Consider the following 19,316-nt stretch of genomic DNA (forward strand, 5'->3'; position numbering starts at 1 on the left):
CCCCATTGTAAGCTAACAAAGCATGGATTTTAAGCCTAGAAGCTGTTTCCCGTTTTTCTGTCTGAAGAGGTTCATATTTGTTCTTCTTTCCACCTGCTCTCATTTTTTCTTCATGCCTGCTCAAATGCCACATGCAACTTACTGATTCCATTTTAGGTTGTGTGGACACTGAGGAAGCAGACATCTATCTGCTCATCGATGGCTCAGGGAGCACCCAGGCCACAGATTTCCATGAAATGAAGACCTTCCTGTCAGAGGTGGTAGGGATGTTCAACATTGCCCCCCATAAGGTGCGGGTTGGGGCCGTTCAGTATGCTGACAGCTGGGACTTGGAATTCGAGATCAATAAATACTCCAACAAGCAGGATTTGGGAAAGGCCATTGAGAATATCAGGCAGATAGGTGGGAATACAAATACAGGTGCAGCACTGAATTTCACACTGAGTCTGTTGCAAAAAGCAAAGAAACAGCGAGGAAACAAAGTTCCATGTCACCTTGTTGTCCTGACAAATGGCATGTCCAAGGATAGCATCTTGGAGCCTGCAAACAGACTGAGAGAAGAGCACATCCGAGTTTATGCTATCGGGGTTAAGGAGGCCAACGAAACACAGCTGCGAGAAATTGCAGGAGAGGAAAAGAGAGTGTATTACGTGCATGACTTTGACGCATTGAAAGACATAAGAAACCAAGTTGTTCAAGAAATCTGTGCTGAAGAAGGTAAGAGAAACCGTTGCTCTACCTACTGACCTTCACTCGCAAATTGCCATCCTGGCAATAATTGACATTGCTGGTTTAGAAAAACAACAAAATTACTAAGTTGAGATTTGTTGACTTGTGTAACTGTGTTTGTTCTCCAGAACAAAGCTAAGAGCCCACTATAGTGTTGTTTTAAATAATATCTGAAGCATAAGAAAAATATTTGGAGGAATTTCCCTAGTAAGTAATAATTAGCTTCCTCTCACAATTTCTTGCCACGGTAGGTATGAGTGTATACCACATGTGTAATATGATAAAATGATTTCAGATTGTAAGGAATACTTCAGATTTATTTGAATGTCTTTTTATACAGCTCTTATGACATTTTTTTAGAGTTATATCATTTAGAGCTCCTGTTTTCACCCAGGAGTGATTTTGCGCCCTTAGGGGTTATTTGTCAATGTCTAGAGACATTTCTGATGGTCATAACTGGAGGGTGCTCCTGTCATCTAAGAGTAGGAGGTCAGGGATACTTCAAAGAAGTATTTTACAGGATCCTACAACACACAGACTTCCCACAGTAAAATGATGCCCAAGATGTCAGTGGTGCTGAGGTTGACTAACCCTGAGTTATGTATTTAAGCAAATTAGTAAATAACAAATAGAATATTCTCACTTTTATTGTCTTCTATGCTTTATTTACTACTAATTATTACTAAGTACATATTTCAATATAAAATTATTTGTGTTTTAGATTTTCCTGTTTACTCTGAACTTTTTACATGTAGCTGACTTGAATAAACATCCCAGTTTTTCTTTTGCAGCTTGCAAAGAGATGAAAGCTGACATCATGTTTCTGGTGGACAGTTCTGGAAGTATAGGACCTGAAAACTTCAGCAAAATGAAAACATTTATGAAAAACCTGGTGAGCAAGTCTCAGATTGGACCAGATCGGGTGCAAATTGGTGTAGTCCAGTTCAGTGACATCAATAAGGAGGAGTTTCAGCTCAACAGATTCATGTCCCAAAGCGACATTTCAAATGCAATAGACCAAATGGCTCACATTGGACAAACCACCCTGACTGGTAGTGCCCTGAGCTTTGTGTCTCAGTACTTCAGCCCCACCAAGGGCGCCCGGCCCAACGTCAGAAAGTTTCTCATCCTTATCACGGATGGTGAAGCTCAGGACATAGTAAAGGAACCAGCGGTAGCGCTTCGGCAAGAAGGTGTGATCATCTACTCTGTGGGAGTGTTTGGCTCCAATGTCACTCAGCTTGAGGAGATCAGTGGGAGGCCCGAGATGGTTTTTTATGTTGAGAATTTTGACATTCTGCAGCGCATTGAAGATGATCTTGTTTTTGGAATATGCAGCCCCCGTGAAGGTAGGCATGGGTATACTCACTAGCAGAACTATCCAAATAACAGATGTCTTTTTTAGCCTCTGTTTCTTGAATTTCATTCTATTTGCATATTGTAAACTTTTGGTTTAATTGAAATGTTTCTCCTAGTGGCTTTGACCTGTTGAAGTAAACAGACAGTGAGGAAGAATTTTGGTTTACCTAGATCCATTCCCATTTATAGGTAAATAGCACTAGAGAGATGAATCTCCATTTAAGAAAAACGGTATCATAGCAGATCTTAGATCAGGTTCCCTAGAAGCAGAAGCTAAGTCAGGGCTCTTTGGAAGTGATTTATTTAGGAGGTATTTTCAGAAGGGGTGTAGGAAACAGGTCAGGGCATGGGTAGGAACTGAACAAGGAAGTCACCTTAGCTGGAGTCTAGTTTGACCTGATCCCATGGGGAGCTCCAGACCATGAATTACAGAGCTGGTCCTACTTTGAGGCGAGGGGCTCAGCCTTGTGTGCCCTGTGTCACTGGGCTACGTGTGGGTTGCTGAGGCAGGACTGGCATTTATCCTTCTGGGCAAGGTGTCTCCTCTTTGACCTACACATCTACTATATATGGTGTTTATTTTTACAATTTCTAAAGACCAATACTTGCATCAAATGAGATAATGTTTGTGAAAACACTTTGATAGTTATTAAATTTTATAACGAAGGAATATAGTAAGAGGACTTGAGCAATGGTTGCTTCAAAGGAAGTAAGGAACCTAGTCCCCACTGTCTTCCCATGAAACTGCAGAGTAATGGAAATGATCAAAAGTAATGGAAATATAGAGTAATGGAAATGATCAAATAAAACCTCAGCAAATATAAGGGGCTGATTTATACTGTGACCCATAGGGCTTGGTGACAGAGGCATTCTGAACACGAAGGACATGGATTTTCATGGAGTTTAAAGGGAAGGAGAGGAACATTGTTTGCTTATTCAAATAACAGTTCTGTTCAACTCCCACTGGAAGGTTTGGTACTCATGATCTGTATTTTGTAGAAAAAGAGTACACCTGGTTTCTATTTCCTGTTAATTTCACCCAGAACAAATAGGAACTTTCTGAAGCATTTTGATGCAGTGTAATTTACCCCCACTCCTCTGGGTAATCCAGGCAGGCTTCCCAGGCAGTCAAGACCACGGGGACATAGTTCTTCTACGTAAATTCGCAAGTAGAGCCAACTTTTCTTGGGAATTTGGTTGATGGCCCTGTACACATGGCCTGCCATTAGTGGGGACAAGTACATTGGCTCTAAGGTTTTCAACAGCCCTTACATAGCCAGCAAGTGGCTGGCAAAAGAAGAAAATGTGGCAAGCCTCTGGGGGGTGGGTGCTTTCTCACAATTCCGTTTCTCAAGAATGGATGAGTTAATATTTGGAACATACCTTTCTATGGCCTGTAGAGAGAATGTGCTACATAAGGACTAAATAACAAACCATCTTACAATTCCCCTTCTCCAGAATGGATGAGTTAGTTTTGGAACACTGCACCTTTGGAGGGAACTTGCTACACATGGATTAAGAATTAATTGGGTCTTTCCTGCTTTTCTGTTCCATGGTGCTCACCTCAGATTTAAAAAGTTAATAGGAGCATCATGCTAAAACAGCTTAGTTGGACCAAGTGTGAAGTAGGCTTATTTCTGTGATGAGACCAAAAAATGAAAATAGATGTTTCAAAAAAGTCAAAAAGTGAGGAAAAAGTAACTTTGAAAAGTCACCCATCAGAGAATCATGAAAAAAATACAGTATTGCCAAATTCATTTTCATTTGGTCATTTTCCCAAGGTTTATATTAAGAATACAAATCTCAAGATCATGGGTAAAAAAAAAAAAAGAAACAAATTTGTATAAATGAAAGCACATGTTGGAGAAACCACTTATACAGGAAAATTTACACAGAATTGACTTTTTTAGTCCAAAGGTTTCAAAATATTTTATTCCTGACAATCCTGTGATTGTCACTTCACCCCATCCCACTCCCTGCAGTGGGACCCCACTGACTCCTTTATCTTTCAAGCTCACCTAAGTGAGTATTAACTATATACTTCCAGCACCAATGTATGTGTATTGTCTCTCTTATCTTTCGTATTGAAAATTCTCCTTGGGAAAGAAAAAAAGTACTAGATTTCCAAATCTGAAACAAAGTAATTTAATAAGTTAACCAATTCCTAAAGGATTGATGTACCGTATTTCTACTTATCACTTCTTTGCTTATGTGGACTTAAGGAGTCTCAGACACCTTTAATATTTCTGAGGCTATTAGAATTGACATTCTAATGCATAGCATGATCCTCATGGATAGAAAACACTAGCAATTTATAAAAAGATTGGGGTGTCTCCCATGCTGTCCCAAGCTAATCTCATATGGTTTACCTTTCTCTTCCTCTTTCAGAATGCAAGCGGATTGAAGTTTTAGATGTTGTGTTTGTCATTGATAGCTCTGGCAGCATTGACTATGATGAGTATAATATCATGAAGAATTTTATGATTGACATAGTGAAAAAAGCTGATGTGGGCAAGAATCGGGTCCAGTTTGGGGCTCTGAAGTATGCTGATGACCCAGAGGTGCTGTTTTATCTGGATAACTTTGGCACAAAACCGGAGGTAATTTCAGTGCTCCAGAATGACCAAGCCATGGGTGGCAGTACTTATACTGCTGAGGCACTGGGCTTCTCGGACCACATGTTCACTGAAGCCCGGGGCAGTCGCCTGAACAAGGGGGTCCCCCAAGTCCTCATTGTGATCACCGATGGGGATTCCCATGATGCTGATAAGCTCAATGCCACAGCAAAGGCCTTGCGAGACAAAGGCATTCTTGTCCTGGCTGTGGGTATTGCTGATGCCAATCCCGTGGAACTGTTAGCTATGGCAGGATCAAGCGACAAGTACTTCTTCGTGGAGACTTTTGGAGGTCTGAAGGGAATAACTTCAGATGTGACAGCCAGTGTCTGCAACTCTTCAAAAGTAGGTAAGGTTTGCCAAGGAAGTTTTTCCTAATTATTAGCAGAGTGACAAACGAGAGAGAAAGCAAAACAATGGCTCTCAGGAATGAGTTTTCCAGAGAGGAGAGAAGGATTTCTAATTGTTTCATTTTCTTTTCTTTTTTTTTTTTTTTTAATTATACTTTAGGTTCTAGGGTACATGTGCACAATGTGCAGGTTTGTTACATATGTATACATGTGCCTTGTTGGTGTGCTGCACCCATTAACTCATCATTTACATTAGGTATATCTCCTAATGCTATCCCTCCCCCCACCCCCCTCCCCACAATAGGACCCGGTGTGTGATGCTCCCCTTCCTGTGTCCAAGTGATCTCATTGTTCAATTCCCACCTATGAGTGAGAACATGCGGTATTTAGTTTTCTGTTCTTGCGATAGTTTGCTGAGAATGATGGTTTCCAGCTGCATCCATGTCCCTACAAAGGACACAAAGTCATTCTTTCTTATGGCTGCATAGTATTCCATGGTGTATATGTGCCACATTTTCTTAATCCAGTCTGTCACTGATGGACATTTGGGTTGATTCCAAGACTTTGCTAGGACTTTCTATATTATAAAATCTCAGGGTTGGAAAGACCTCAGGGATATTTCATTCAGACTACTCCCCCAAGGAAGATACTTTCTGCAGCATTCCTAATCACTTCTTCCTAAACTCTTCTAATGATGGGGAATTCATAAGTTGTTTTGTCTTTTTTTTTTTTTTTTTTTTTTTTAGACAGGGTGTTGCTCTGTCGTCCAGGCTGGAGTGCAGTAGCATGATCACAGCTCACTGCAGCCTCAACTTCCAGGACTCAGGTGATCCTCCTGCCTCTGCCTCCCCAAGGAGATGGGACTACAGATGTGTGCCATGAGGCATGGCTAATTTTTTTTTTGTAAAGACAGGATTTCACTATGTTGCCCAGGCTGGTCTCAAACTCCTGGATTCAAGCCATCTGCCCCGCTTGGCCTCCCAAAGTGCTGGGATTACAAGTGTGGGCCACTACACCTAGCTGAATTCACCAGTTTTGAACAGGCTTCATGAGAACACAAATGTGCTTACACATTTTTCCACTTACTAGTTCTTTTTCCTCTTTATGCAAGAAATCAAATTCTCCTCCTAAGAACCATCTATAATTGCCTGAAGTCTTCTTTCCCTCAGGCCAGAAGTCACCAGTTTCTTTGCTTATTTCAGTTATGACGCAAGGTCATTTAAAATGTGAAGCCCAGTATTAAAACCTCTGTTCCAGCCTCAGAGGTTTCCAGGACAGAGCATAGTGGGACTTCCTTTGCACTGGATGCTGGGCTTGTGTTCTGACAGCTGGAGATTGCATTGTTGCATGTGTGTATGTATTCCTTCCTTCATCATTTTACTTTCAGTTTATAAGTTTGGTTCAGAGAAAGATTGTTCTCTACTTAGTTTCCTATTTTTCCTAAGATTTATTTTACTAAATATACAAAATGTTTTTACTAGATGAATTGCTATTAATTCATGATTCCAACATCTAGATATAGTAGTTCTTTTTAAAACTCATCTAACTTCTCTGGTTTTCCTAAACCTTGCCTCCTTAGAATGCAGCTACTATCTTTTTCTTTCACAAAACTAACAAAATCTTTCTGGGTCTTACTGAAAACTGGGACAAATTTCTTCCTTCCTTGTAGCCATTGCCTAAAATTGGATCTATCCTTCACCAGTTCACTGTAGAAATTGACATTGCATTTTCATATTGAAAATTCTCCTTCGGACAGAAAAACAGTACTAGATTTCCAAATCTGAAACAAAGTAATTCAATAAGTTAACCAATTCCTAAAGGATCAATTTACCGTATTTCTTCTTATCTCTTCCTTGCTTACCTGGACTTAAGGAATCTCAGACACCTTTAATATTTCTAAGGCTGTGATGACAACTAAGTTCGGACAGTGGTGAGATCACTGGGGATTTCATGGAAACGATCATGCTTACCAGAAAGCTAAGGAACATGCATGTGCCAAGCATAACTCATTCATTGGCAATGGTCTCTCATGTTCTTCTTGTTTTATATTTGCTGTGTTAATATGGGGGAAGCATCTCTATATTGCATTGCTTGTTCAAAAATATTTTTCTCAAGTAGATATTTTTGCCTACATACAGCAGAAAGGGACTGATAACAAGGAAAACTGACTAGATACAGACCAAAAGGCATCCTTTTAAAACCTCTTCTCAATATGCCCTAATGAACTAGAAAAATAATTCTTGGCTCAAATGACCAGGGAGGCTAAGTCAATAATACAAACCATCTGCCTTTTTGTTCGAATCCCTAAATGTATGTGTGTTTTGTTTTCTCTTGATGTGCTGCTACTGTCACCGGGCTTTCTGGAAGAGCTTAGGCTAGATTGTAGATGAGAACAAGTTTTCCGTAGCACTGGCCCCAGTTCTCTGGCATCTCAGAAAATAAAATGGCCTAAGACCAAATCAACAAGCCAAGAGAAGCATAAAAAGATGTGTGATTCATGCCTTGTACTGACTTTATGAACTGATCATTTGCCTTTATTTCCTCTCCAATTAATGTGACCACATGCTAGCATAAGTTAAGAAACCACTTTCAGAAATATCATTTCTATATAGCTGCAAACTTTTTTTTTTTTTTTTGGAGATGGAGTCTCTCTCTGTCTCCCAGGCTGGAATGCAGTGGTATGATCTCAGCTCACTGCAAGCTTCGCCTCCCAGGTTCACGCCATTCTCCTGCCTCAGCCTCCCTAGTAGCTGGGACCACAGGCACCCACCAGCATGCCCAGCTAATTTTTTGTATTTTTTTTTTTAGTTGAGACTGGGTTTCACCATGTTAGTTAGGATGGTCTCGATCTCCTGACCTTGTGATCCACCCGCCTTGGCCTCCCAAAGTGCTGGGATTATAGGCATGAGCCACCACGCCCGGCCTATAGCTGCAAACATTTAATTTACTCTTGGTGGATTAAGGAAAGAATAACAATCTGGGTTTGCTGTTGTTCCTTCTCTTCTTTGTAGATTGTGAAATTGACAAAGTAGATCTTGTTTTCCTTATGGATGGTTCAACTAGCATTCAGCAAACTGACTTCAAGAAAATGAAGGAATTTCTGGTATCCGTTGTTCAAGACTTTGATGTCAGCCCCAACAGAGTGCATATAGGAGCGGCCCAGTTTAGCGATGCCTATCGCCCAGAGTTTCCACTGGGAACTTTCATAGGTGCAAAAGAGATATCATTTCAGATTGAAAACATCACGCAGATCTTTGGAAACACGCACATCGGTGCCGCACTCAGGAAGGTGGAACATTACTTCAGGCCAGACATGGGCAGCAGGATAAATACAGGTACCCCGCAGGTGTTGCTGATCCTTACAGATGGCCAGTCCCAAGACGAGGTGGCCCAGGCCGCGGAAGCCCTGAGACACAGAGGTATCGACATCTACTCTGTGGGCATTGGGGATGTGGATGACCAGCAGCTCATTCAGATCACCGGGACTGCAGAGAAAAAACTGACAGTGCACAACTTCGATGAACTGAAGAAGGTCAATAAAAGGATCGTTCGCAACATCTGTACCACAGGGAGTGAAAGCAGTAAGTATTTAGCAAGTTCATATCGATTCCCCACACCATCTTCTCTGACATTTTCTTCAAGCTCCATTGTCATCCCCTGGGGCTAGTGGGAGCATTTAGAAGTGTGCCTCTGGATTTCAAAGTGAGCTTTTCACAGTTATTAAATATTTATCTTGACCTGCGGATTGAGAAACAGGGTGTCTGAACTCCTGTGCCCTTTTTTCTCCCTGTCTCCTGGGTGAGCATGCCTCCTTTGTGAGTGGGAATGCCTGCCTTCCGGTGTGAGGAAAAGGCCATTGTTTGCAATCTGGCTGGTTTCAGATGTTGAAGAGCATGCCTCAAAGAAAGCAAATATTTGACTGATTTTTTGGTTGCTTGGCAAGAGGGCCTATAGGGCTGCCAAGAGCTGTGGTACAGGTAGGTAGGAAACCTCCTTTATATCTTTATTATGAAACTTTACCACAGAAGTTAGTAAATATCTTCTTTACAATGAGTGCATTTTGACACTTTTTTCAACAGATGGAAGTGAAGTGTCTTAAAGGAGAAGTCACTTTTTCTGTTATAAAGGCACCTTATGGGTTGGCTATGATTCTGTGTAACTACCCATGGTAGACATTAATCCCAGATTTCCACTCAAAAAAAAACAAAAAAGTTGCAAGGTCATTAAGAGGCAGCTCTGAAGACAGACAGCCTGACAGCAGATCCCTGCTCTATGGCCATTTTTTCTGAGACAAGTTGCCTAACTTCTCTAAGTTTAATTTTCTCACCTATGAAATGTGAATGATAGCAGCACCTAGTTCAAAAGAACATTGGGAGGACTAAATGAGAAAATGCATATTTAAACTTTAATAAGCATGACACCTGGAATATAATTATAAAGTGCCTTCATTTTTATCTACCAGTAACCGTTAAATTTATGAATGGGAGCCAGCTCTTCCCTTGCCTCTCATCACTTTCAGGAAATAACCTCCTTTTGGTCATTAATATGTCCATCCCAGTGTAATATTAAAACTTTACATTTTATTCAAGGTTACCCCACATTTCCAGCTTGCTACAGGCTGCCTTGCTGTGAGAGAAGTGGTTGACATTTCACCCAATGTCCCCAGCCTTTCACTGCACTCCCCATCTTCCAGGTGCTGCTCCATCTTACTAACCATAATTTCTAGACTCTCCAGAAGGAGAAGGTACTAGGAAAGGGGGAACAACTAAAAGGGTACAGGAAAGTTTTTAATCTGTCCCTTATCAGGAATTGGTTTTCTCTGACAATAGCCCATGTCTAAAGCTGGGTCCATTCATAGGTCCTTCAAAGATTTCACCTCCTGCCCCACATCATCGCTTCCCCCACCAAGCCACCTTTGTCTAAAGATCTCTCCATCACAGTTTTTTTTAGGGTATGCCTCTATTCCAGAGTGTCTCTTACGCCTTCTTCAGCCTCTGGGCATCTGGTGACACCTCCAGCTTTGTTCTGCTGAGATTTCTCTGCCCCCGCCAGGGGCTTCTTAGATGGGAGATCAGAGGAGCCCACAACAACTTGCTCTTCCACTCAGCCACATCAGCTCCATGGTCAACAATAACATATCAATTGCCCTAATAAAAACTGGGAATCACAGCCCCCCAGTGTGATTGCCTCTTCTTTGTAGGGAGGGCAATATGCCATCCTGTGTCTCATGCTTTAGAATTTCCAGGATTAGGTTATCTCCAGATTATCTCTGAAATCCCCTCTCTCAGCTTGAAAAGGAAGTCACCCACTCTCCTTGTGTGTGTGCCTGATGAGAGAGCCCACAGCACATCAACAGCTCTCTCCAAACACACTTTTCCAAACTGCAGTCCGAAACATTTAATAAGACCTGATGTGCGGGTTAAAAGTTAAGAGTTCTGTAGTCGATTTGGGACTACTGACTCTCTAAGTCCTGCTTCACATACTTTGGAATGTATCTGATTACCTCAGCCAAACCTTCCACATTAATTTTTTGTTTCATATGAATTACTCAAGTCCAAGTATTAGGCAGAAAATTATCTCTGAACCATCTAGTTTCTATCTGAGTGCGATGAAAGAAAACCATGTGGAAAGTGAAAAACAGGAGTATGAACTCCAAGTAGTTAATGAGTTATTTTTAAGGAAATAGTCATGAATGCAAAAAATAAGAAAAATACTCTGTATTAAGATAAACTTGAGGTTATTACTCCAACAAGGAAGAATGTGAGGCAGGCTGTGAGCTGAGGACTGATGAGGCTGGAATGAACACCGATAAAGCTTCAAAGGCATGTACAAATATATTAGGGGATGCCAGTTCTTTTTAAACTGTAAATCCCAAAACAAGGAAATCAGACAATAGCTGAGTACGGCTCAAAGCAAACTGGACTTAAGGCCTGAACACTTGCTCTGCTTCTTATTAAAATATGCATAACTTTGGAGATGTCACTACCGTTTCTGAGTCTTAGTTTTCTGGTTTGTAAAAGTTCCTCTAGTTGCATACTGTGATTAACGTATGTGAAAGGGAGGTCAGCCGCGTGGAGGTATGAGGGAGGTGACTAAGAATCTATTTTTTGAGCATCTACGAAGGGTCAAACCTGGTGCTCTAAGCACTTTAAATGTACTATCTCACTCAATTCTCCCAGCATCTTATGTGGTTTGTATTTTTGTTTTCATTTATAAATGTGGAAGCTGGACTTCAAGGGAATATTTGTAGCCTGGTCTAGATCATACAGGAAGTAAGACTAAGCACATTTTGAAACCTAGGCTTGTTTGACCCCCATCTGTTCCTCCCACCACCCCCATCCCTGAGTTTTTTGTTATATTAAGCTGTCTTCTTGATATTAGTTGTCTAGGTTATCTGATGTTGACATTATAAAGAACTAATATCTAAGTGTTGTGCTTCACCAATTAATAGCTGGAGCTTATTAAGACATCATAGGTTTGTATCTTTAAAATTGTTTCCACAAGCTGATATTCCCTAAGGAAACCACTTCCTGCTGTCACTTCCAATAGCATAATCTAGTCATAGATCTAGCAATCTACATGACTTGTCATCACTGGCTAACCAGGAAGTGGTAGAATAAGGTAGTTCAGCATGTGGACTCCAGAGAAGTCTGGATCTGAATCCCAAGTGTGAGAAACGAGACACGGTGTTAACTGTGAGATCTTGGGCAAGCTTCTCTGTCACAGCTTCCTCATCTGCAAAATGAAAAAGAGCTTCTACTTATTCTGTGTCTTATGAGGAGAAGTGAGACAGTGAATTGGAAGTACATGGTAAGTGTTCATTGAGAGTTAGCTAATATAGCATGTTGCTGAGAGTACCATGAATTGATCTCTTGAATGAAAATTTGTGGAGTAATGGGGTTAGTTCACAGAAGGACAACTTACCAAGAATTCCTTAGTTTAGGGACTTAAATATTTTAGCCACATTTCAGAGCTATATTCAAATTTAATAAATCTACACGGTATTTTCTCACTTTTATCCATACTTATTGTCTTGATTTTTCTTTGAGACTGGCTATTCTGTCCAGTAGAGGAGACTTGGAGCAATTTTTAGAATGTGGAGGTTCTGTCTATTTTTTAGCATGGAGCCATGATTAGGTAGCAAAGAATCAGGAGCATCTCTCATCTGATATATCTGTCATTATGGATAGATGAATCGAAAGGGAGACTGTGCAAAAGACTAGTCTGATTAGGGTAAGAGACAACCTCAGGATTTGATTCAAGAGATGTGAAAAATATAAGGAAAAAATAAATGTTCATTTCCAACTTTTAATAAGGAGCTATTTTTATGTTCCTGCCTTAACTGGATCTGGGTTCTCTAGAAAACAGACCTTTGAAGCTCTTGAGTTTACGTGCCAATACTTTATTGGGAGTGCAGTCCCAGGGAAGCAAGAGTGAATGGAAGGGAAGTGATGCGGGAAAGGCGGAGAAAGTAAATACAAGGTAGTATGTTACCAAGTTAGCCACAGCTTAAGAAACATAACTGGTGCATTGGTCATGCAGAACATCACTAGAGAAGCCCTACAGAACCACTGTGTAGACGAGCCCAGCAGGGGGAATAAAGGAGAGGATTTACCTGCCAATTCCTTCCCATCTACTGCCTCTCATAAGTCAGAGAGCTAACTTCCCTACACTACTGGGTTGTGTTATCCAGCCCCTTATGGAAACTGCTGGGGAAACCAGAAACAGGTCCCACAGTACACAACATCTAGGGCGGGAAATGGTGAAGGGGCCAGGGCCTCCCTAAGTTCACATGGGTTGCACACAGGCCCCAGAGTCAGTGTGGCCATTCTGCAGTGAGCATGGTGGAGGCCGTGTCAAAGCCAGGCTGTCACCTCCGCGGTTAGCAGACTAAGGATGGTGGCAGCTAGGGCTCTTCAGTGGACAAATGTCTATGCCTTGGGGAAGGGAGGAAGCAAATCTGGGAGGTGTATAAACTGAGTCTCTAACAGTCCCTAGCTATACTTTATAATCATCCTTTCTTTTTTTAATCTAAAATACCACATCTTTCAAAGTCCCAAACAGGTTTATCTCCTATCCCAGCTAATAACTGCCACTTTCCCCTTTAAAGTATTTTCTCAAGAATCTGTCTTCTAGTCTTACAAATGTACCCTAGCCTCTTGACAGTATTTCTTAATACCAAGAATCTGCCATCATCAGCTCCAATTAAGAACTGTCTTTATAAAGTAATAATTAGAATCAGCTTTTGGGCTTGGCAGGAAGCAATGAGATTTGTAACTGTCTGGTCCAATTCACTCTTTTCTGTGCTTTTGTATTTTTACTTTGAGGTATATAACCCCCTTATTTGTATAGATAAGAAAATTAATGCCCAGAGAGGATAAGAGTTGCCAAAAGTAGTTTGGCAGTAACAGAGTAGTGACCAGCATATGACTGAAACTGAACTTCTGTCTTCCCACTCACAGACCTGCCCCCCAGGATTCCACATTGCTATTTGGAGGACTAGTCAAGGGCTCAGCCTGCTACTCTTACTTCTTTTGTCACCCTCTGGAGCCATTCCTGCCAATTACCTTCTTAAATATTTTGCTTTTATTGCCCCTTTCTTATTCCCACTGCTGTTATCCTACTTTAATTCTTTATTATTTCTTTGGAAATCCAATTTCAGCCTTCTCCCTAGCTCACTTCCAAAACTCCCTGCCTCCAGTCCTTTGGAGTCACCAGTGGCAGATTCACTTTAAAGCACAACCTGTGTCATGGAAGACTTCAAGACAGGGCTCCTGATTTAAGGGCAGATGTCTCAGTGGAGTTTTTAGGCTGTTGCATGAGAGCCTCTTGCTCAGTATGGTTTGGTCTCTCTCACTGTACTTAGACACATAGTTATTAATTCTGGACTTGCCCACCAAATTCCATTCCTTCTCTCACATTATTATGGAATCATTTGTCAATTTAAATTAAACACAAGAAACTTGTTTACCTAAATAAGTTTGTACTTTCAGCAATGTACACAAAAATTTAAAATACACAATGTTTATAGGCAACAGTTCCCAAGGTCACTTGATGTCATTTTGGTATTTCTGCTGGTTGTTTTTTTTCCCACACAAGTCTGTTTTTCTCAAAGACATTATCATATCTTATTTACTACCTGGTTTTCTGCCCAGGTTTAAACAGTTGTCATCAAAGATGAAACTTTCGAGCTCAAGACAGATATGAGAAGACGTTGATGCAAGAGGAATTTTGGAAAGGATATATTCTGCTTTTTTTCTAAATAGTTTATCTTATTTTCTGATTGTCTAATTTTCTGATTATCTAAGATTTCCAATAAAGTAAAATACAGTAAAATAAGATGTCCAGTCTTCCAGATTTTTGATAACACTTTGATTTACCTTGAATCTCATGATGAAAATTGATTATCAAATAAGATTTTTGTGTTCCCTCAGTCAACTCATTAAAAATGAAGTTTCCAACAGTTGTTTTAAAAGTTGAAATTAACGATTTTGGTTTTAAACACTTGTAAATGTCCAGCTGACCATTGTGTCTGGGAAGTAGGCATTTGCCTTTACAAGGAATATCTTAAACATTGCTGATCTAAGCAAACCAAATTAAAAACAACCACTCATTTTATCAAGCAAGCTGTATGTGTTGAGTTTGCTGAAAAAAATTAGAGTTTTTAGCCAAGTTAAAAACTATTGAAAGAAGAGTGTTTGAGTCACATGACTTTATTCTCTGTCTTTTAGGACACTCAGCTTAAAATATCAAGCCCTTTCTAGTTTATCCAACTCTTAAGTTTCCCTAGAATTAATAAGAATAAGAGCAAAGCACTTTAATGCAACACCCCTCTAAGTATTTAACCTCAAAATGGTGGTGTCCGTCCTTGGCTTCTGGAATGGCTGAGCTCCTGAAAGCGGCACCATCTTTGACATGGTCGAATGTGAATGATTTGGTTACCAGTTTCTTCGCTTGTCAGACTTACACCAGTTAAGATTTCAAAGGATCTCCTGAATTTTTTAGTTTTGTTTTTTTCTTTTCTGAGTGGATGTTAGAAGATGACAAGAGGAATCAGAGGCCCTTTTTAGAACGATAAATCATCAAAACCATTCCTTAGATGAGTCCTTAGTGATTTATTTTTTCTAAATGACTTTATTCAAATGTTCTTAAATTTCCCTTATAATTATTAAAATTTAATATTTGTCAAATTACCTCAATTGATAAGTAGCATTCTATGAATGTTTTAGACTATTAACATTTCCACAGTGTACTTTGGGGATATTTAAATGATTCTGCATGACTTTTTCAATATCTAAAATAAAATCTTTCAGAACTTCATTATAGAATCAACGGATTTTTTATGACCTGAAAAAATAATAATGTACCCTTACACTTTTACAGATTAGAAAAGAGTTGATGCTTAGCCTCTTCCTTTATTCATTTATGCCTTTCATTGTGTTCTAACTTTATAACTGAAATAGAATTCCAAGTCCCTTGATTCAGACATGGTGTCTGAGTTAAATAAAGGTATTTGTTGATTTATTAAGACATGCTTTTCCTTTGAATCCTAGACTGTTTCATGGATGTTGTGGTGGGATTTGATGTCTCAACTCAGGAGAAAGGGCAGACTTTGCTTGAAGGTCAGCCTTGGATGGAAACCTACCTTCAAGACATCTTACGTGCCATCAGCTCCCTCAATGGAGTAAGCTGTGAGGTGGGTACAGAGACTCAGGTCAGTGTGGCTTTTCAAGTGACAAATGCCATGGAAAAATATTCTCCCAAGTTTGAGATCTACAGTGAAAACATACTGAATAGCTTGAAGGATATAACAGTTAAAGGACCATCGTTTCTCAATGCAAACCTCTTGGATTCTCTATGGGATACATTTCAGAATAAATCGGCTGCTCGAGGAAAGGTAACATGGATTTATCTTATTTGTTGGTCTGTGATTGCAGTGAACCCCTTTTAACTCATTTTTCTTTTTTGGAATACTTCTTAGGTGGTCCTTTTATTTTCAGATGGATTGGATGATGATACTGAGAAACTTGAACAAAAATCTGATGAACTTAGAAAAGAAGGTACTGAGTATGGAGGAGGAGTGGGAAGGGAGTGCTTATTAACTTTATAATCTCAGAACTAACTTCTGGCTCTTAAATTTCCAGGCTCTTAAATTTTGAATAACCCTGATTTTGACAATCTCCATATTCTGTATGTACTAGGCAGAACAAATGAGCTCTCAGAATATTTTGACATGCACTTTTTTCCTCATGCCTTATATGTATGAAACAGCACTGAATACAAAGTCCTATTCTTTGTATCATATTACTGTATTTCTTCTTCCTTTCCTGGAGAATGTTCCTCTCTTGCCGCATATTGTCTAATATTGCTACTTCTTTAGTGTCACCAGAAGGGAATAGTATGTTTCTCTTTGACCAGAGAATGAGAGTCAGTTTTCTTCTAACAGTTGTAAAGTTCCCAGAGTTGCAAGCATTGTTGGATAAGTTTACTCATGTTTTGGGGCTTTCTAATCAGTTCCTTCCTTCAGACCACAGATGGGCCAACCATGGTGTTTGAGATTTTTAAGCTCTGGCACCAGGCTTTTAGCTTTTGAACCAAAAGCTTCTATTCTGAGTCAGACAAGAACATGTGGATGTTCTTGTTTAGTCAAACAAAGAAGTTCTTGTTTGACTCAGAATAGAAATCCTCTTCTGTAAGTGGGTGCAATTTCTGCCCTACCCAGATCTCCTTTACTGGGAGATTCATTTATCCTCTAGCTGCTAACAACTCACAGCTTACTCCTTCTCTGAAGAATTGCCCTTGGCCAGTAGAGCCACGTCACCTGGAAGGTTGCTCTCCACCCCATCCTTGGGCAGCAGATTAGGTTGCAGAGTTGGACCTTTGCCTCTAAATGACACCAGTGGTGTGGTGCAATTTATGCTCCAGAGCTTCGTGGGATCAGGCTAAATAAAACTAGACTCCAGCTGCAACATTGTCTTGCTCAGTAACTTCCTCTGCCCTATCCTGTTTTCCTCACTCCCTTTCTTCTGAAAGTGCTTCCTCAACAATTTGTGCACCTCCAAATCCTTATCTCAAACTCTGTTTCTAGGGAACCTGACCTAAGGCATTACCTGTCAGGTTAGCTAATAGAGGTTGACAGGACTTTGTGTTTTCTATTTTGTTCTCTCTCTCCCATCTTAAACAAATTGCAAAATTCTCTGAGTTTACTACTAGGGAGTATTGGGGGAACTAGCCCCCAGTATTTCAACGTAGGTTCTTTTCTATTTTCCCTAAGTGCTGGCTGGTCTGAGAAATAAAGAGAAAGAGTACAAAAGAGAGAAATTTTACAACTAGGCCTCCGGGGTGACATTGCATGTTGGCAGGTTCTGTGATGCCCCCTGAACTGCAAAACCAGCAAGTTCTTATTAGGGATTTCAAAAGGGGAGGAGGGTACGAATAGGGAGTGGGTCACAGAGATCATATGCTTTAAGGGCAATAAAAGATCACAAGGGCAGGGAGGTAGAGTGGGATCACAAAGCCACGGCAAAACTAGAATTACTGATGAAGGTCCATGTCCCACTGGGCACACATTGTCATTGATAAACATCTTAACAGGAAACAGGGTTTGAGGGCAGACAACCGGTCTGACTAGAATTCGCCAGGCTGGAATTTCCTAATTCTAGCAAGCCTGAGGGCACTGCAGGAGACCAGGGCATATTTCATCCCTTATCTACAACTGCATATGACAGACACTCCTAGAGCGGCCATTTTAGAGACCCCTTCCACCGGGAATGCAGTCTTTTCCCAGGACTATTCCTTGCTGATAAAAAGAATTCTGCGATATTTCTCCTATTCGCTTTCTGTAAGAAGAGAAATATGACTCTGTTCTGCCCAGCCCCGCAGACAGTCAGACCTTATGGTTATCTCCCTTGTTCCCTGAAAATTGCTGTTATCCTGTTCTTTTCAAGGTGCCCAGATTTCATATTGTTCAAACACACATGCTTTACAAACAATTTGTGCAGATAACGCAATCATCACAGTGTCCTGAGGCCACATACATCTTCAACTTACGAAGATGATGGGATTAAGCGATTGAAGACAGGCATAGGAAATTTTATAAGAGTATTGATTGGGGAAGTGATAAATGTGTGTGAAATCTTCACAATTTATGTTCAGAGATTGCAGCAAAGACATGTAAGAAATTATAAAAGTATTAATTTGGGAAACTAATAAATGTCCATGAAATCTTCACAATTTATGTTCTTCTGCTGTGACTTCAGCTGGTCCCTCCATTTGGGATCCCTGACTTCCCACAACAAGGGAGTAAGGGTTTTTATTTTATCCCTTATTTACTAAATCTGCCTTGTTTTTATTCTCTCTGGTCTTGGCCTTTGTTCATGAGCTATGATTAAGGTTTTAATTAAGACTGAAAAAAGATACCAGAGTGCTTAGTTGGGATGGGTAATGTTGTTTTGGTGGTTGCTGTTGTTTTGTTTTATTTCAGCTTTTCCTTTGTGGGGAAAAGATGTTTCTCTTGCAAACGACAGTAGAGTTTCTTCCAGGAAGTGCTTTGGAACACCCAGAATTCTAAGACCAAACATCTTTCTTCCAATGCCTACTGAAAAACTAGTAAATGGGTATCAACTTCAGAAGCTATATTTTGAATAATATCCTCAGATATTTAGATTCTTCAAATGGAAGATAGAAATCATGGCAATAACATTCTTTGAAAAGTGTCTAGTTCTTTGAAATGGACCATCTTTGACTTGGTCGAGTGTGAATTTGGTTACCAGTTTCTTCACCTGTCAGGCTTACACCAAACAAGATCTCAAAGGATCTGAATTTTTTAATTTTGTTTTTTTCTTTAATAAAGAAAAGAAAGTGGCTTTCTGTATGGACAAGAAGTATCTCTCTCACTGGCTTCCCATACTTACACACACAGGACTTCACTTGGTGCTGGGCCCTATGATCTATTCACCTAGGAAAGCTTTCTTAATTTCAGGCCAAACATCAATATGTGTAAACTGTGCAATCATCACTGAACAAGAGGAGACAAGGAAAAAACAATCCTTGATGGTGGACATGGCTTTAAAACTTATGCACGTGGATTGGGGCTTAAATTAATTATTTTTTTTAGAATTGAATACCCTAGAATCTACTCAGTGATTCTTTATTCTTCCAAGTTTGAAAATCTTTTCTTTCTTAATTCATTGTTAGAAAATTGAAAACATTGTATTTAGAATCATATGACTCATTTATTGGATGAGTCTGAAAGAAGATTGGA

At 40.1% G+C, this 19,316-nt stretch overlaps 1 protein-coding gene across 1 annotated transcript in view; it reads left to right on the forward strand.

Annotated features, from left to right (window-relative positions):
• Window positions 1–19,316, forward strand: part of LOC104675733 (collagen alpha-6(VI) chain) — a 152,143-nt gene that overhangs the window by 48,230 nt on the left and 84,597 nt on the right. Inside the window, exons 5-10 of the mRNA XM_010380392.2 lie at window positions 157–717; window positions 1,521–2,078; window positions 4,477–5,052; window positions 8,065–8,634; window positions 15,607–15,950; window positions 16,035–16,113. Coding sequence (XP_010378694.2) covers window positions 157–717; window positions 1,521–2,078; window positions 4,477–5,052; window positions 8,065–8,634; window positions 15,607–15,950; window positions 16,035–16,113 — 2,688 coding nt within the window. The remainder of the gene's footprint in view (window positions 1–156; window positions 718–1,520; window positions 2,079–4,476; window positions 5,053–8,064; window positions 8,635–15,606; window positions 15,951–16,034; window positions 16,114–19,316) is intronic.

This window comes from Rhinopithecus roxellana, chromosome 1 (assembly GCF_007565055.1).
Source record: "Rhinopithecus roxellana isolate Shanxi Qingling chromosome 1, ASM756505v1, whole genome shotgun sequence".
Taxonomy (NCBI): Eukaryota; Metazoa; Chordata; class Mammalia; order Primates; family Cercopithecidae; genus Rhinopithecus; species Rhinopithecus roxellana.